At 36.7% G+C, this 17,084-nt stretch overlaps 2 protein-coding genes across 4 annotated transcripts in view; both read left to right on the top strand.

The window, feature by feature from the left end:
- LOC111516674 (cilia- and flagella-associated protein 251) overlaps window positions 1-17,084 on the top strand; it is a 97,781-nt gene that overhangs the window by 57,796 nt on the left and 22,901 nt on the right. For all 3 annotated transcript variants that reach the window (XM_074175378.1, XM_074175377.1, XM_074175376.1), the window contains one exon: window positions 3,889-4,120. In XM_074175378.1, coding sequence (XP_074031479.1) covers window positions 3,889-4,120 — 232 coding nt within the window. The remainder of the gene's footprint in view (window positions 1-3,888; window positions 4,121-17,084) is intronic.
- LOC141482312 (uncharacterized) lies at window positions 14,269-15,382 on the top strand. The gene is made up of 2 exons (XM_074175374.1): window positions 14,269-14,481; window positions 14,546-15,382. The coding sequence occupies exon 2, from the start codon at window positions 14,547-14,549 to the stop codon at window positions 15,255-15,257; it is 711 nt and encodes a 236-aa protein (XP_074031475.1). The 5' UTR covers window positions 14,269-14,481; window position 14,546; the 3' UTR covers window positions 15,258-15,382.

Genomic DNA, 17,084 nt, shown 5'->3' on the forward strand with positions numbered 1-17,084 from the left:
CAATTATTAAAGAAAAAGTGGCTTTGAACCCCAAATCCCCAATTACCATCCCACGAACTCATGTGAAGTGACCAAATAAATTATATTTTGTTTTAATGAAAAACTAGTGTTAGGAAGCACACGTTGAAAGGTAAGACCTCGTTAATCTTTAGCTCGCACAAGTTTCGACTTCTGAGAGTTGTCGTTCGTATGGTAGCGACAGCTGATTAACGGAAAAACAGATTTAATTTTACCGGCAATAAAAGAAGTAATAAATATGTGCTTTATAAACCAGCGGCAGATATTATCAGAATAATTCCTTTGAGCAATAGTTCCATGCAAAGACGAATTGATGAGATGGGGGTTCGTAGGGGTGCGACAACTGGTTAACGACAAAACGGATTTTAAGACAGAGAATTTATAAACTTTTGAATATAGAGATCACTTTTCTCGGTGACACTTTGGATAGGCCGTGTACTCATGTATTTTGCAAATCTGAAAGAAAAAAGCGTCACTCTCTCTCATTTCCAGAGTTACATACCTCCAAAATTCCGAAACTTTTTGGCTTTCTTTTTGCACAATTCAAACAATAGAATCATAAGTATTCACTCACCATATCTCCTTCACACTTTATTTCACCTTTGACACTTTTCATATAAATAATGAACATTTTTCCTATAAAAAACTATTTTTAACAATCGATTTGTTTTCTGGTGACATCCCTACCTTGTATGGTTATATTGTAGTGACATTTCGAAAAATGCAGCTCCATCAATTAATGAAGATTTTTTTATAGAAAAAATTTTGGTTATTAAACTGAAAAGTGTCAAAGAAGGTGAAACAAAATGTGAAGGTGATGTGAATAACTACTTGTATTTTTCTATAGTTTGTAAGGTGCAAGAAGAAGGGTGAAAATTTGGAATTTTTAGAACTTTGAAGGCTGTAGGTAACTCTGGAAATGAGGGATTGATTTTTATTGCGGATTTCCACACGTCAAAATACGTAAGTACACACAGTTTTTATCAAAATCGGTGGGTGCAGCCTATTCGAAATTTGAGACTTTTCTGAAGAAGTCCCAAGCTAATTTTTTCATGTATCATTTGGTTAGCAAAGACCTCAATTGTAATTAATATAAGAATTTATAAAAGTCGTACGAAAACTTTTGGCAATTTACTCTCCACTTGGGTTATTCTTTTGTTACTTGCACCACCTACAACTCATTCCTATTGCGCAGAATTCTTTATATTGAAGTTAAGATTGAAGTATATCTGAAAGATCTAATTTTTCATATAGTTAGTGAAATATACAATAATGATTCAACGTATATAACAGTCTACTGTGAGATTTTCACTGAACAAAACCGCAACACACGCCTAACTATAGAGGGTGTATTTTAAATTATGTCATTGATTTCCGGTGGTGATTACCTGTCATATTGTACGAAAAATGGTTCATATGAACGTATGCATGTCTAACTTGCTTCGTTTCTGAGTATCGGGGAAAATATTGTTTTTCATTGATAACTCGAAAGTGTTTTCGCCGATTTCAATAAAAATAGGAGTTTTCATTAACGGTATAGAGAGGCTCCTTTTAATAAAATTAGATAACGGATAATAATTCCACTGGCATCGCAGAGGGTTACCTGATTGATATTTATTGTTAAAATAAATGTACGCCACTGTTTCTCTTTGAATTTGATATTTTTTTCAGATTGATCAATTATTAAAAAACATATTTGTAGACAAGCTTTTATACAAATGCACTAAACTGAAAAGATTATTTCTTCATTTGTTTAATCTAGGTTATTCTGTAACATATTTGAAATCTTCCCGCGTAATATTACCTATTTTGTATCCGTGGCGAGCCTCTTACGCACAGAATAACTTAAAACAAATAGTAAAAAGAATTAGTTTTTCATTTAAAGTGTATTTGTATGAAAGCAAAATTAGAAGTAGACATTTAATATGCATTAAAATAAGGAATACAAATTATGTACTTTGACGACAATAATTTGTAAAGTGAAAATTGATTTAACCACGCCACTGCTTTTTTTTCACTGTGTTTATTGGATCTTCTTCCGTTTCTTTTCGTAGAATTTAAAATGATACCAATGATTAGAAAATGATGATTGTTAACCACAGTAGGTACAAGTCTCTTGTAACGTAAATTTTTTTGACAGTTAATGACACGAATGGATCATCAAATTGTTTCAGCGTGCAAACACGGTTGTGTTGGTACATACTATCAAGTCATTATGAACAACTATGAATTAGCTGAAATGAATTTCGTTTATGGACTAATAAAATAGTAGGTGGAAATGCTTCAGGATCCCGTCGACTCTATCGAGACAGAGATATCTTTCACCAGATGACACCAGAACTTTTACCAGCTTGCACCAAAACTTTCACCAGATTACGCCCGAACGTTCGCCAGATTACACCAGAACTTTCGTCAGATTACACTAGAACTTTCGCCAGATTACACCAGAACTTTCGCCAGATTACACCAGAACTTTCGCCAGATTACACCAGAACTTTCGCCAGATTACACCAGAACTTTCGCCAGATTACACGCTAGTCTGCGCGAAACTGGATCTTTAACTAAACAGGTAGACCGATGACAATAATGAAACCACTACTAGAGGAAGTTGCCGGGCATTTTTTCAACAAGTACCCGAAAATTAACTGTACAGTTCAATATTGGTCATCGCAGTATTTGAAAGGTTTTGCATACAAATTTATTGTATGCGTACCACAAGTAACGGGGCCAGGCACTCTTACCGCGAGATTTTCTTAGACGATTAGATTTTTGTCAGTAGTTCCTTTTAAGAGCTGTACAAAATCCCAATTTCACTTGTGAAGTTTCATTCACAGATGACGCAAGTTTTTCAAGGGATGCTATCATGAACTCTTATAAAAATAATTCGAGAGCCTACCAAGATCCCCATATTACCGTAGAAAGTGGATTTCAGCAGGAATTTTCATGTGAACGTACGGGCGGAAGTTTTTGGAGATTATGTCATAGGGTCGCATTTTCTTCCTCTTCGGCTCAATGGTGTGACGTATAGACAATTTCTAGAAGAGTCATTGCCAGAATTTTTAAAGGACGTACCTGATCTAGTGAGACAAAATAAGTGGCTTATCCACGACGGGACATCTGCTTATTTTAGTGTAACCGCTCGTGAATATTTTACTGATACTTGTGCTCACTAGTGGATAAGTCATGGGGAATCTCAACCATGGCCACCTAGATCTTCAGACTTGAACCATAAATATCATTTAAGTAACCATCTGCGACGCCACTGGAATCAAAAATCCAAATATATTTTCATGAAGAGAAACTTGTTGTTACTGATAACAAACACAAGTAGTTTAATCGGAATTTGCGAAAACAATTGTAATTGATACACCATCACACACCATCATTTTTGTCAATGATGGTGTGAACATATCAAATTCAGACTTGTCCGGTGCCAAGTAAAACACAAAAAGTAATATCTGGAACATTTGAACTATCGTACCTTCTTGTTACTACCTCAATTAAGTATAACTTCATCAGTTTCATCTTTATTTCTAAAATCATTCGCCACTGAAGTTTGTTTTTTAACAAATCCCTCAAAAGCCGAAGTCCCAAACAAGCTCAATGAAGTTGAGAGTTCGAGAGTAGTAACCTTGATACGTTTTTAAGTTGATGCAAATCAACCATCATAAATTACGAGTAGGTAACTTCGGTTCTTGTATTATTATTATTAGTTTCAACTTAGGGTATATATTAAAATCTTGCCAGCAGCTTTCGTCTAATGAATTTTTATCACAAAAGTGACAATTTTTTTAAAAGCGTTCCATTAACTCCACCTTTTATATAATATTTTGTATTTTTTTTCCTATAAAACACAACTTATATTTCAAGGTCCGTAGAAGTAATGAATGTATTAGGAGGAAAAGAACTGGAACCATTTTATTGCCTAATTGAAGGTGGATATAAAGGATGGCTCTTCCAAGAGATAAAGGACCTGTTTTATTATATGCAAATACTTCAACAGGAAAATATAGATTTGCCCAGGAGGGTGTCGGACAGTATCGCCATATCTGAAATTCCAGACCTGTTTAGGACCTGCGGTTTTTATCCATCGGAATTTGAGGTATAGATGACGTTCAATTCATTCTCATCCTATAATTTGCTTTTGTATTACCCACTACTCATTAGAAGTCATAATAATACAAAAAAAATAACTACATGTGTAACAGATGTAGATGAAAAAAAAATTATAATGCCATGGACAGGAATTGTATTACTAAATGACTTGCGTTTTCATTAATACCTACTTCATACCTACAACAAACTGAATATAAAAGTAATATATCTAACATCCATGATGTTATATTCAAGATTCGTTTCGCTGCACTATAAAACATAGCTTCATCAGTTGGTATTATTATATTGGTGCTATTATCCTCAATGGGATTGATCTCACGACGTTTCAACAAAGTCTCTTTTTTTTCTGATTGATTCGGCCGTTACTTGAAGAAGATCCATAGTAATTTCATAGTAGTTTTTGAAAGTCTCATTTGTCATCTACTGGTGATTTCTGTTAAGTGTTCGGAAGTCGACTGACCTTACTCGATCTGCTTCCTATTATATAGGTATGGTCGTGAAATCATAACAATACTTCCTTCAAAATCCAAAAAAATATTATCCTTCTCTCGTAAATTTATCGTTTTTATATATCAAATAATTTTACCATAAAATATTTACATTAATTTTGAAATGAAATGAAAAAATACGTGCAACTTGACTTCCTGTGTCATTTAGAATGCATAAAGTGATTGAAGCACATCCTCCCAAAATATTACCAGTTCTTCCGTATTGTTCTACCGAATCAATTTCTCTATATTCGGACAATCATACCACTAACAAACTAAGTATATTGTATTACAAAATATGGGGCTGACACTGACCTATTCTTTATAAGCTCTTATTTAACTTGTTCTGTATATGCATGTTATATGCGAATTAGCGTCTCACACGTATTAAATTACAAAGCGATAACAGCTTCCTGCTAAAAGTGCCAATTGTGCAGTATCAGCAAGATGAACACTTGTGCTCCAGACAAAGCAATTGCTGACATTGTTCAAATATTGTTTTTCATACCAAACATATAAATAGACCTTGCGAGGTCAGAAAGATGTTCATTAACGATTTAATCATTCTCAAGTATAGTTCATATCAATTACTTATTCAGTTAATGTTCCAAGTTTTTCACATTATATTCCAATATTGTAATAAAGTGTTTATAAAGAAATAAACCAATTTTTAAAAAGTGAATCGTGAAAAACAAGATATAACAAATTAGCGCAGTCGGTAGGATTCCTGAACGTTGCTAGAACAAGAAAATTCTAACTGACAGCGGTGGATTCCAATCCTTCAAGGAATCAAAGAACCAAGCCCTTCGAGGAAACAAAGAACCGAACCCTTCGAGAAAGTGAAAACCAAGAGAACCCGAGGAGTCATCACTTGAAGAAAACCACGGAAGGAACACCTAGTGAAGCCCCTGGTGGAAAACTTCGAGAACAAGACGAATCACCCATGAAACAAATACTGTAAGTCAACAAAGATTCATCTCGTTTATTGTATTGAATTTTATTTCATTTGCAATAATCATACAGATTGATTATTGGCTTATTGTAAAACCAATTGTTGATAATTGCACAGATCAATTATCATCAAAATAATCGTACTGTTCAATTAACAAAAAGGCATTGAGTATTGCTATTATTGATTTATTATAGTCCAGTGAATCGATTAATTGAGCGATATGCCTGACAACGAAAATGCCCCTGAACCAATCCCTGAACCTATCCCCGAAATTGAACCATATAAATTGTCGGAAATATTTTCGATCGTCCCTGAGTTTGAAGGAGACCAAATATTTCTAACAACCTTTACAAATGCTTGCGATTGTGCATACCAAATGTCAACTCGCGATCAAAGAAATCTTTTGACAATACACATTAAAAACAAACTTCGCGGAAGAGCTGCCCAACTGATAAGCTCTCGAAACCCCGAAACATATCAAGAGATCAGACACCTACTGAATTTAAACTTTGGTGATACCCGAGATCTCACCTCCTTAATCCAAGACCTGCAAAGACTAAAACAGCTACCAAATGAAACCGCGTTGATATTTTTCAACAGATTACAAGTACATAACGCCAAAATGCACGCTTGTATTCAAAAATCTACTCTCACTGCCGATCAAAAAACTGAATCGATTAATCACTGAATCGATTAATCGCTGAATCGACCCTGATCAATTTCAAAGATAATGATCCCCACAAAGTCTATGTTCACAACCTTGATATTGAATTCGATGGTTTATTAGGATCCGATTTTCTGGAACATTATAATTGTATTATTGATCTAAAAAACAAACAATTAATTACAAATTTCAAAACAGTTCCTTTGTTCAAAGTTATAGATAATGAAGTAACTGAAAATTCGAAACCAAACCAAATTTCAATTGAACCCAGGACAGAAAGAATATTCAAACTCAAAAGTAACTTTAAAAATACCGACGCTATACTGTTAGCGCAAGAAAAAGAGAAAGTCAGAATACCAAACGCTTTAGTAAAAATCGACAAAAATGGTGAATTTTTGACATCCACCATAAATGCCAACGCAATCCTCAAAACAATCGATTTTTCAGACCTTATTCTCGAACTAATAACAGACTTTGAATCAATTTTGAACTTTAACACCTCTCACGATGATTTAGAACAAATTGACAGAACTCAAGTGATAAAAAACCAACTCAGACTTGACCATTTAAACCATGAAGAAGAACAAATGATAACCGAATTATGCCTAGAATTTTCTGACATATTTTATCTTGAAGGCGACAATCTCACCTTCACACATGGAATTAAACACACAATCGAAACTAACAATGCGAGACCCGTGTTTACAAAATCTTACAGATACCCTCATATTCACAAAGAAGAAGTCAAAACCCAAATTTCCAAAATGCTTAATCAAGATATCATTCAACATTCGACATCCCCATGGTCATCCCCTGTTTGGGTAGTACCGAAAAAGCTAGATGCTTCAGGAAAACCCAAATGGCGTGTTGTGATTGACTATCGAAAACTGAACGAACTGTCAGTAGCCGATAAATATCCGTTACCCAACATTTCCGACCTGCTAGACCAGCTTGGAAAATGTCAGTATTTTACCACCCTCGATCTTGCGTCAGGATTTCACCAGATCGAAATCGACCCAAAAGACGTTCCAAAAACAGCCTTCTCTGTTGAGAACGGTCACTATGAATTTGCCCGTATGCCTTTTGGATTAAAGAACGCACCATCCACGTTCCAACCAAAACGAGCGCTGTCTTGTATATATGGATGATATCATTATATACTCACCAACGATCCACGAACATATTTCAAGACTGACAGAAGTGTTCAAAAGACTAAGGAAAGCCAACTTGAAAATTCAGCCTGACAAATGCGAATTTTCAAGGAAAGAAGTCGCTTATCTTGGACACGTAATCACGAAAAAACGGCGTTAAACCAAACCCCTCCAAAGTTGAATGCATCCAAGAATTCCCCCAACCAAAAAACCCAAAAGAAATCAAATCCTTTTTAGGCTTAGCTGGTTATTATCGACGCTTCATACCAAATTTTGCCAAAATTTCCAAACCACTCACAAAATTACTACAAAAAGATACCGCATTTAAATTCGACTCAGAATGTTTGAAATCATTCAACGAATTAAAATTGGCCCTTACTTCTAGTCCAATGTTGATTTATCCCAACTTCGAAGAACCTTTCCTCTTAACGACAGATGCTAGCGCATTTGCAATAGGAGCTGTTCTTTCACAAGGACCGATAGGAAAAGACCTTCCGATAGCATATGCCTCCAGAACACTATGCAACGCTGAATCAAAGTACTCTACGATTGACAGAGAACTTTCAGCGATTGTATGGGCTGTGAAACACTTTTGACCATATCTGTTCGGAAGAAAGTTCAAACTCATCACTGACCATAAACCCCTCACTTGGCTTTTTTCAATAAAAGACCCAGGTAGTAGGCTGGCACGTTGGAGACTCAAATTAGAAGAGTACGACTACGAAATAGAGTATACACCTGGCAAAATAAACAAAAATGCCTATGCCCTATAGTAGTTGTTTACAGCTGATTCTCGGCCTCCCCCCACCACTATGACGTAATAATTGCTTTTTTTATTGGTTGTTGTTTGGTGAAGTCAAGGTGATGTGACCTTGAAGGGTGTGGTGTATGGATCGTTCAGAATTTTTTTCCCGGTTCTAATCCTCCCCCCCACCAATATGACGTGTTATTTGCTTTTTTTGTTGTGCAGTGAAGTCAAGGCGTTGTGACCTTGAAGTGTCTGGTGCATGGATCGTTCAGATTTTTTTTTCATATGAGATTTTGTGTGTTTATGTGTGTGTGTGTGTAGGAGAATGCACGGTACAGGGTTTCATCATGTGCTTGTTTGTCTATGTACAAACATACGTCTGCATACTTCGAAGATCCTCCAAGTAATAAATGCTCCATCGGTGTTAGGGCACCAAGTTAGTAGTGGAGTGACGTCACAGCAATAACCGTTCAACGGCTAGAGAGCGACATGTTCACTCCACGACGTGTGGCAGAGTAATGCGTATTCATCGGTCTGCCCTCACCTCTCCCGAAGCGATGAAGGTTGTGATGTAACGCATTGCTCTAGCCCCGCTATCGATGGTGACACCACGGCAGCCGAGGACCGTCTGCCTAACGTCTACCCTCTCCGAGACCGCAACGACCACTGCTTGCTCGTATATCGACATCTGTTATCGCATTCAGTTGGGAGGTAATCTTGGCGCATGTAGTTGAGAAGTGGGGTTGGCTATGACGTCTTGACGGGTCCTATCAGAGTGTATTTAAGAAGCGTACGAGTGTTGGCTATGTCAGTTTACATCAAGTGAGTTAGTGAGAACTATTATATAAAATGTATTCCTGTGACTGTGGTAAATCTTTCACTCGTAGTGATAATCTTCGTCGGCATCAGCTCCAGAGTTGCCAAGGAGGGCCTGCAGTGAAACGGGTGAGAGTGGATAATGCAACACCTATGTATACGTGCAATTGTTGTAATGTGACAATTCCTATGACCCAAGTGAATTCTCACCGAAGAACCATGAGTCATAAAAATAATGCATGTGTTCAATTGTCTGACGGTGTTCAAATTATAACGAATGCATTCAATTGCCGCATTGCTACATACAGGGTGGAGAGTTCGATTGTAACCAGTGACTACATGTCATTTTTCAATGAGATTAGGCAGAAGGTCATTGAATTACTGGAATCAGCCATCAGGATCCATAAAAGCATCAAGGTGAATATTTAAGTTTTTGGGAATTATATTCTTCAGACTGATGATTCGAGGGACACGAAGTCATTTAATTCCCAAAATAAAATAGTGGACCAATCTTCAGATTTGAATGCTGTTTTTGATGGATTCCGTGATGTAATTGTGGCTCAAACGACTGAGTTCCAGGATCGTGACTCAGGTATTTATTTTTTAAAAATTTCAATAAGATTGAATAGTAATATTTTTTTTTATACTTCAGGTTGGACTTGTGAAAAAATATTGTTTCTCGAGGTCAACATTAATAAATACAGTCCACTGGAAGGACGTTCATATGTGAAGCTGCCTCAATGTATTCAATGGAAGAAAGCTGTTGTGAATGTTCGTAATGAAGATCAATATTGTTTTGCTTGGGCTATAACATCAGCATTATATCCTGCAGATAGTCGAGTGTCCGAACTTACGTCATATCCACATTTTTCCACTGTTTTAGATGTCACAGGTATGGATTTTCCGGTTAAAGTTAATAATAAGAGTATCGAAATATTCGAAGATAGGAATGATATTTCAATTAATGTTTACGGTTTAGAGAGTACATTTGAGAAGGGTAAAATAAAGTATGAAGTGATTGGTCCATTGCGATACTCACAGAGAAGACTCCGGAGACATGTCAATTTGTTGTTTATAACTGATGACTCCGGTAATGGTCACTATTGTTGGATCAAAGATCTTTCAAGATTAGTTTCTAATCAACTATCAGCTCATAGACAGAAAAAATATTTTTGTGACGGATGTTTGATATATTTTTCTGATGAGAGATTGCTTTTACGTCATAATATGTATGATTGTAATCACATTAGTACCACAACACCAACTACTAATTTAAAGATCAATAAATATGGTAGAATGGTTGCGGAAAATAAACTAATGTTTGAAAACTTTGAGAGGCAAATGAGGGTACCATTTGTAGTGTATGCTGATTTTGAATCAGTGCTTAAACCGATTCATGTGAATGAGCCAAATCCTGGAAGTTCATACACGATTAAAACATTCAAACATGCCCCATATTCATTTGCTTATTTGATAAAGTGTTCATATAATGATGATTTGTCAAAATTTGTTACATATAGGGGTGTAGATGCAGCTCAGAAATTTGTGAGTAGCATTGAAGATGATTTGAAAGAGATACATGAAAATCATCTCAGAAACCCTAAACCAATGGATACACAAACTGTCGAAGAAGAAGAACAGTTTGCTGCAGCCAGAACTTGTGGTATATGTAATAAAGCATTTACTGATGGTGAAGTCAAAGTAAGAGATCATTGTCATGTCACAGGAAAGAAAAGATCACATGCCGCTCACTCGAAATGTAATTTAAATTTCAAAATACCAAACTTCATACCTATCATTTTTCATAATTTAAGTGGTTATGATTGTCATTTATTCATAAAAGAATTGTATAGGAATAAAGAGAAAGTTGATGTTATCCCGCAAACTAAGGAGAAATATATATCTTTCACGAAGCATCTCTTTACACACAGCTATACCGATAAAGATGGTGTGGTTAGGAAGAATTATCTCAAAATGAGATTTATCGATAGTTATAAATTTATGACTAATTCGTTGGAGAAGTTGGGTGCAAACTTGACCTCCGATCAATGTTTGGAGATGCACAAACATTTCCCACAAATTGAGAAATTCAATTTGATGAGACAGAAAGGTGTATTTCCATATAGTTTTGTTGATGACATTGACAAATTGAATTATCCATTACTTCCGACAAAAAATCAGTTTTATGACACACTCAATTGTGAACATATATTGGAAACTGATTATGATAGGGCTAGAAATGTTTGGAATTTATTCGAGTGTCAGAATTTGGGGGAATACTCTGATTTGTATTTGAAGTCGGATGTATTGCTACTATGTGATATTTTTGAAAACTTCCGCACCACAAGTTTAGAGATATATAACTTAGATCCGGCACAATATTACACTGCACCTGGATTATCATGGGATGCCATGTTGAAGTTCACTAATGTTGAATTGGAATTACTAACTGACATTGATATGATTCACTTTTTTCAAAAAGGTATACGAGGTGGAATTAGTCAATGTAGCGAGAGGAAACATATAGCAAATAATAGATTTTTACCCAATTATAATCCCAATGAACCTTCCACATTCATTACATATTTAGATGCAACAAATCTATACGGTCACAGTATGTCACAACCTCTACCAACAAGTGAATTTACATGGTTGACACCAAATGAAATTCTTAATCTTGATGTGATGGATGTGAGTACTGATAGTCCGTATGGGTATGTATTTGAAGTGGACATTCATTATCCACAAGAGTTGCATGATAAACATTCTGACCTTCCATTTTTAGTCGAAAAAATAATACCACCTCGTACACAATCGAAAATTCCCAAATTAATTCCAAATTTGAATGATAAAAGAAAATATATTGTTCATTATAGGAATCTACAGCAAGCTGTCAAAAATGGATTGATTGTAATGAATACACATAGAGTATTGAAATTCAAACAATCATGCTGGATGAAACCCTATATAGATCTTAATACTGAAATGCGTAATAGGTCTAACAACAAATCTGTTAAAGATTTCTATGAACTAATGAATAATGCGGTGTATGGAAAGACAATGGAGAATGTAGATAATCGAATTGATGTTAGACTCGTTACACATTGGGAAAATATAAAGAAAAATATAGGTGCCAGCACTCTCATAGCCAAACCAAATTTCAAAAATTGTTCAATTTTCAATGATAATTTCGTTGCCATTCAATTGGGTAGAGTGAAGGTTCATTACGATAAACCATTATATTTGGGATTTTCCATATTAGAATTATCTAAAACAGTCATGTATGACTTTTTCTATGGATGCATCAAACAACACTTTGATGAAAATGTCTCTTTACTTTACACAGATACCGACTCGCTCATTCTTAAAGTAAACACAGAAAATTTTTATGAATTCATAAAAACTAACATAAGTAGATTTGATACATCCAATTACAGTATAGTTAACCAATTCAATATTCCAGTAACAAGTTCAGTCTTGGGTAACTTCAAAGATGAATTTCCAAATGATCCAATCATGAGTTTTTATGGTACAGGTGCTAAAGCATATTATGTGAAATCTGTTGATGGTGAATTTAAGAAAGCCAAAGGGGTTAAACGATCTGTAATAAAGAATGAATTGACATGCGAAGATTATCAAAAAATCGTCGAACAAGGTGGTATGATATTCAGAAAGATGAATTCATTTAGAAGCGTGTTACATGATATGTATACTGAATTAAAAAATAAAGTTGCATTATCATATCACGACGATAAACGATTTATCATTCCGAATACTACCCACACTCTTCCTTGGGGTCATAATGATATTGAATTTTATGAAAACGATCCAAATGAGAACATTCGTTGGATAAGTAATATTATTCAACAATCACAATCTCAGGAGACTCCATTGGATCAATTGATTAATTTATTATCTGCCGAGATCAATGATTGAAATATCATTCAATATCTTCAAAACCGGAAAATTCAATATTGATATTTATGTAGCCATTTATAATTAATAATATATGATAGAAGTAATGTGATATTAATGTATTATGTATGTATGTATATGTATTACTGTAATGAATATAAAATGATTAAAATTTTATTTGTATTATTTCTATTTCCCTAATCAATTACTGCAATATATAGTATAATGTAAATGACAGAAATATCAGTTTGAAGAGAATCATCGTAGAGTGCACAATGTCTAAAACAATCGATAAGTTTGGTAGAAAAAGAAAATGGGGTGGTAATGTCAATCGAGGTCCTCCTGGGAATGGTTTTAAATTAACAAAAGATGGTCATTATGACATGCAAAGGAAAATATTGAAAAATACAAGTGAACCAATTGACAAGAGTGATTGTGTAACTGTATCATATCTTGAGGGGGAAATTAATGGAGCAAAAGAAGTTATACTTCTAGCCCTACAAGCTGCAATACAATCCACAATAGGCAATATTGCTCGGGACGCCCGGCAAGCATTTGACGATAAAATTGCAGAGGCTCGGATAACTTTCACTCGTAAATTTGACAAACTTACAAGTGATGTAGACATAAAAATGTCTGACATAACAGCGTCTACAAATAAAAAATTTTATGCTATGTCAAACATAACAGGGACTACAATGAAAAAGTATGATGTACTGGAACAGAGAGTTGAAGTATTGGAGAAAAACCATAAAGAAGTTTTGGAGAGAAACTATAAAGTCAGGCCATCATCATCAGGTGGACTGGGATATCCAGGACTGAACATTAATCCAAATCATAGAATAATACAACCAAAACCAAAACCAACTGATGATGTATTAATGGAACCAACATGGTGAATGTATTCCCTCGTTAGGTTAGGTTAATAGTTACGTTAGGTTAGCTGCATACTTACGTTAGGTTAGGTGTTAGGTTAGTATTCCCTCGTTAGGTTAGGTTAGGTTAGGTTAGGTTAATAGTTACTGTAGGTTAGGTAAGATTATGACTTACGGTAGGTTAGCGTACTAGGTTAGGTTACGTTAATACATACGTTAGGTTAGGTGTTCGGTTGCATAGCGGTAGGTTAGCGTACTAGGTTAGGTTACGTTAATACATACGTTAGGTTAGGTGTTCGGTTGCATATTATGTTAGGAACGCGCGCGCGAAGCGGGCGTAGATGTCTCTCCAGATGTCCCGCCTACCTGGGGCCGGAGGCCCCACCCACCTGGGCGGAGCCCAGGCAGTGGGCGTGGTCTGTTAGGGCCACCCCCCCCGTCGCCACCAACTTTTCGGATACCCCGCCCCTTCCCGAAGCCCCGCCCCCTTTCCGAAGCCCCGCCCCTCCCCGAAGCCCCGCCCCTCCCCGAAGCCCCGCCCCCGACTCCCAACATTTGCGCATGTACACCCCTACCCTCAACGCGCATGTGCGCTCCCACCATTTTCCCACCACTCACGCATCGAAGTCGATACCCTCCGGAGAGCACTCTACAACATTCAGTTCGAGAAGTCATCTCATCGAGAGCAGTCCACTCCACTTCAAGGCAGTAGCTTCCAACGACTAACTTGACATTTGAGTAAGTAAATTAAGAATGTTATTTTTTTATATCAACTAACTTTGTATTATTTCTTCTTTTTCAGAATGGCAACCAATACACAGGAGGTGGATAATGCTGTGGCGTCTATTCTGCCGGTGTCCGCTGACCAGGAGGAGGCAGCATCTTCGAGAGCGGTGACGGGTGACCAGGCAACCACTTCGCGTTCGCGAGTTAGGTGCAGATCTTCTAGCCCTGACTTATTCGAGGAGGAGGAGGAAGTCAGGGCTGTGAAGAAGGTTTGCCAACGACCTGCAGCAAGGGTTGGTCCTATTTCAAAGTACCGAGCTACTTGCAATAGGACTAATCCTTATGCAGGTAGTTTTTCGACCTCTCGTAAGAGGGCCTCCACACCAGCAGCAGCACCAGCAGCAGTGGAAACTCCGAGGATTCCTTCCCCGGAGTTGGTGATATTGTCCCCGTTGGTGGTGCGACTACCACCGCTGCCAGCGACACCGGCGGATCCTGAGGTGTTGGTGCCACAGCCTATCGAAGAGGTTAGTGAAAAGTTGAGTGTTTTTCTGCAGAGATGTAAGGAAGCAGAACGAGCTTCCCGATCTAGCGAGGCCGCGTTGGTTACCATGAAGCGACAAATGGCTGAAATGGTTAACCGACGGAGGGAAATCCAAAAAGAAATGGCCGAAATAGATCGGAATTATGCATCTCTGCAGGAAAGGTGTAAAGCAGAGACCTCTTCGATAGAGCTGTACAAAAAAGTAGTGACAGTTATGGACACTCTTTTTGTAGATAAAGTGTAAATATAAGATTAGTTTTAGGTTAGTTAGGAATATTTAATTATGGTAGTTTTAAGTTTATATTTGTTAAGTTTATATTGAATAAAGGAAAAGGAAGTGAAATAAAGGGTGTACACTGTTTTTTGGTTTGGTACACATTGAAAAATGCGATGGTTGGAGCATTTTTCTTCACTTCCTCTTATTATTATTATTATTTTTTTATTTCAATTCCAAGTTCTTCTAGACAAATACCTCACATCAATTTTTGTGTTCTCTAATCACTTGTAAATAATTTCATGTGAAGAAAATTTAAAAAATAAAAAAATAGACATGTTTCATAGTGTTTCATTTGTATTTTATCCATTCAAGTATCTCTTTCATTGAATATGTCTTATGTCACTTTGCAATTTACCCCTACTCATTGAATATGTCTTATGTCACACTGCAATTTACCCCTACTCAATGTCCCACTCCTCTCCCACTCCCTCTCGAAAGTATAAAAGTAGAAATCATCTGATGAAACATTCAGTTGATCAGCTAGCATCGAGATGGAACCCGATTCAACCTCCGAACCCTATAGCTGCCCGGATCAGGGGTACAACTTCAATTACTGGGATAACAGCCAGGTACCGCTAGTCTCTTCCACCACGGAACCCCACAGTCCGCCATATGAATACCGGGAAAACGACATCAGGATGCAAGTTCAACATGTCACTGGCAGTGACGAAGGACACTTGGACGATTCGGAATATCCAGATCCTGACGGATGGTGGGACCCTGCTTATGATGACATTGTCCCAATGAGCAGCGACGACGACGATGATGACGACGACGACTCTGGCGATGATGCTGATGACGAGCTTGACGTTAGACGTCCTCCACCATCCCCTATCCTCATCGAGGATAGTCCTCCGCCATCCCCAATCCTGATCGATGATGATGTCCTCAATTCCGATGATGACATATAATCATCTACTCGTCCATCATTTCCTTTCCTTTCCTTCCACGGAGTACACACTTTTTGGTTGGTGTACACGAGGCACTGCGAGGCTGGGGCAGTGTCTTCCTCCCTTCCTCTCCCTTCCTCCCCCTCTTATTAGTTTTTTTTCCATAATAATCACTAAGAATTTCTCCTAATAATCGCTCAGAGTTTCATTCTTGATGTTTTCGAATCTCAAACACTGTTCTACATTTCACCCCCTCCATTTCATTTCTTCCAATATAAATATAGCAACAATCCCAGTTCTATATCATTCTTCCACAATGTCGAGTACAGAACCCATCCAAGTACATGAAATAGATTCAACGTCTGATCATTTGAGTACAACCTTCGCTCAATTTCTGCAGCGAATCTATGATCTTCCTGATGATTTCGCAGAACGAGTGGAACAAGGTATTCAGGACGACATAGATGCTGTTGACGATAATAATGCGGATGATGTGATTAGTATATCATCTGATTCAGATGATTATGACGACGACGACATCATGAGTATATCATCTGATTCAGATGACTATGAGGATGATATCATTAGTATATCATCTGATTCAGATGACGATACCATAATTATTGTTTCTGATGATGAGGAGCGTTAGTCCATATCATTGCATGGATTAATAAAAAAATAACAGCCCTTTTCAGGGCTACAATTAAAGACTGAAACAATAAAAAAAATAGCTCTTTTCAGAGCTACCATTATACTTTCAAACAGAAACAGATTCATACCATTGTTAACATTATGTTAACATTATAATCTCAAACGAAATATATGTATGTGAAAGTATTCATCATTATATGCATACAATGATTGACAAAATGCCAACTTCAACTTTCATTTAAAGTAGTACTCA

This window comes from Leptinotarsa decemlineata, unplaced genomic scaffold, assembly GCF_025532065.1.
Source record: "Leptinotarsa decemlineata unplaced genomic scaffold, Ldec_3_MD MMD2_tig00001019_RagTag_RagTag, whole genome shotgun sequence".
Classification (NCBI taxonomy): Eukaryota; Metazoa; Arthropoda; class Insecta; order Coleoptera; family Chrysomelidae; genus Leptinotarsa; species Leptinotarsa decemlineata.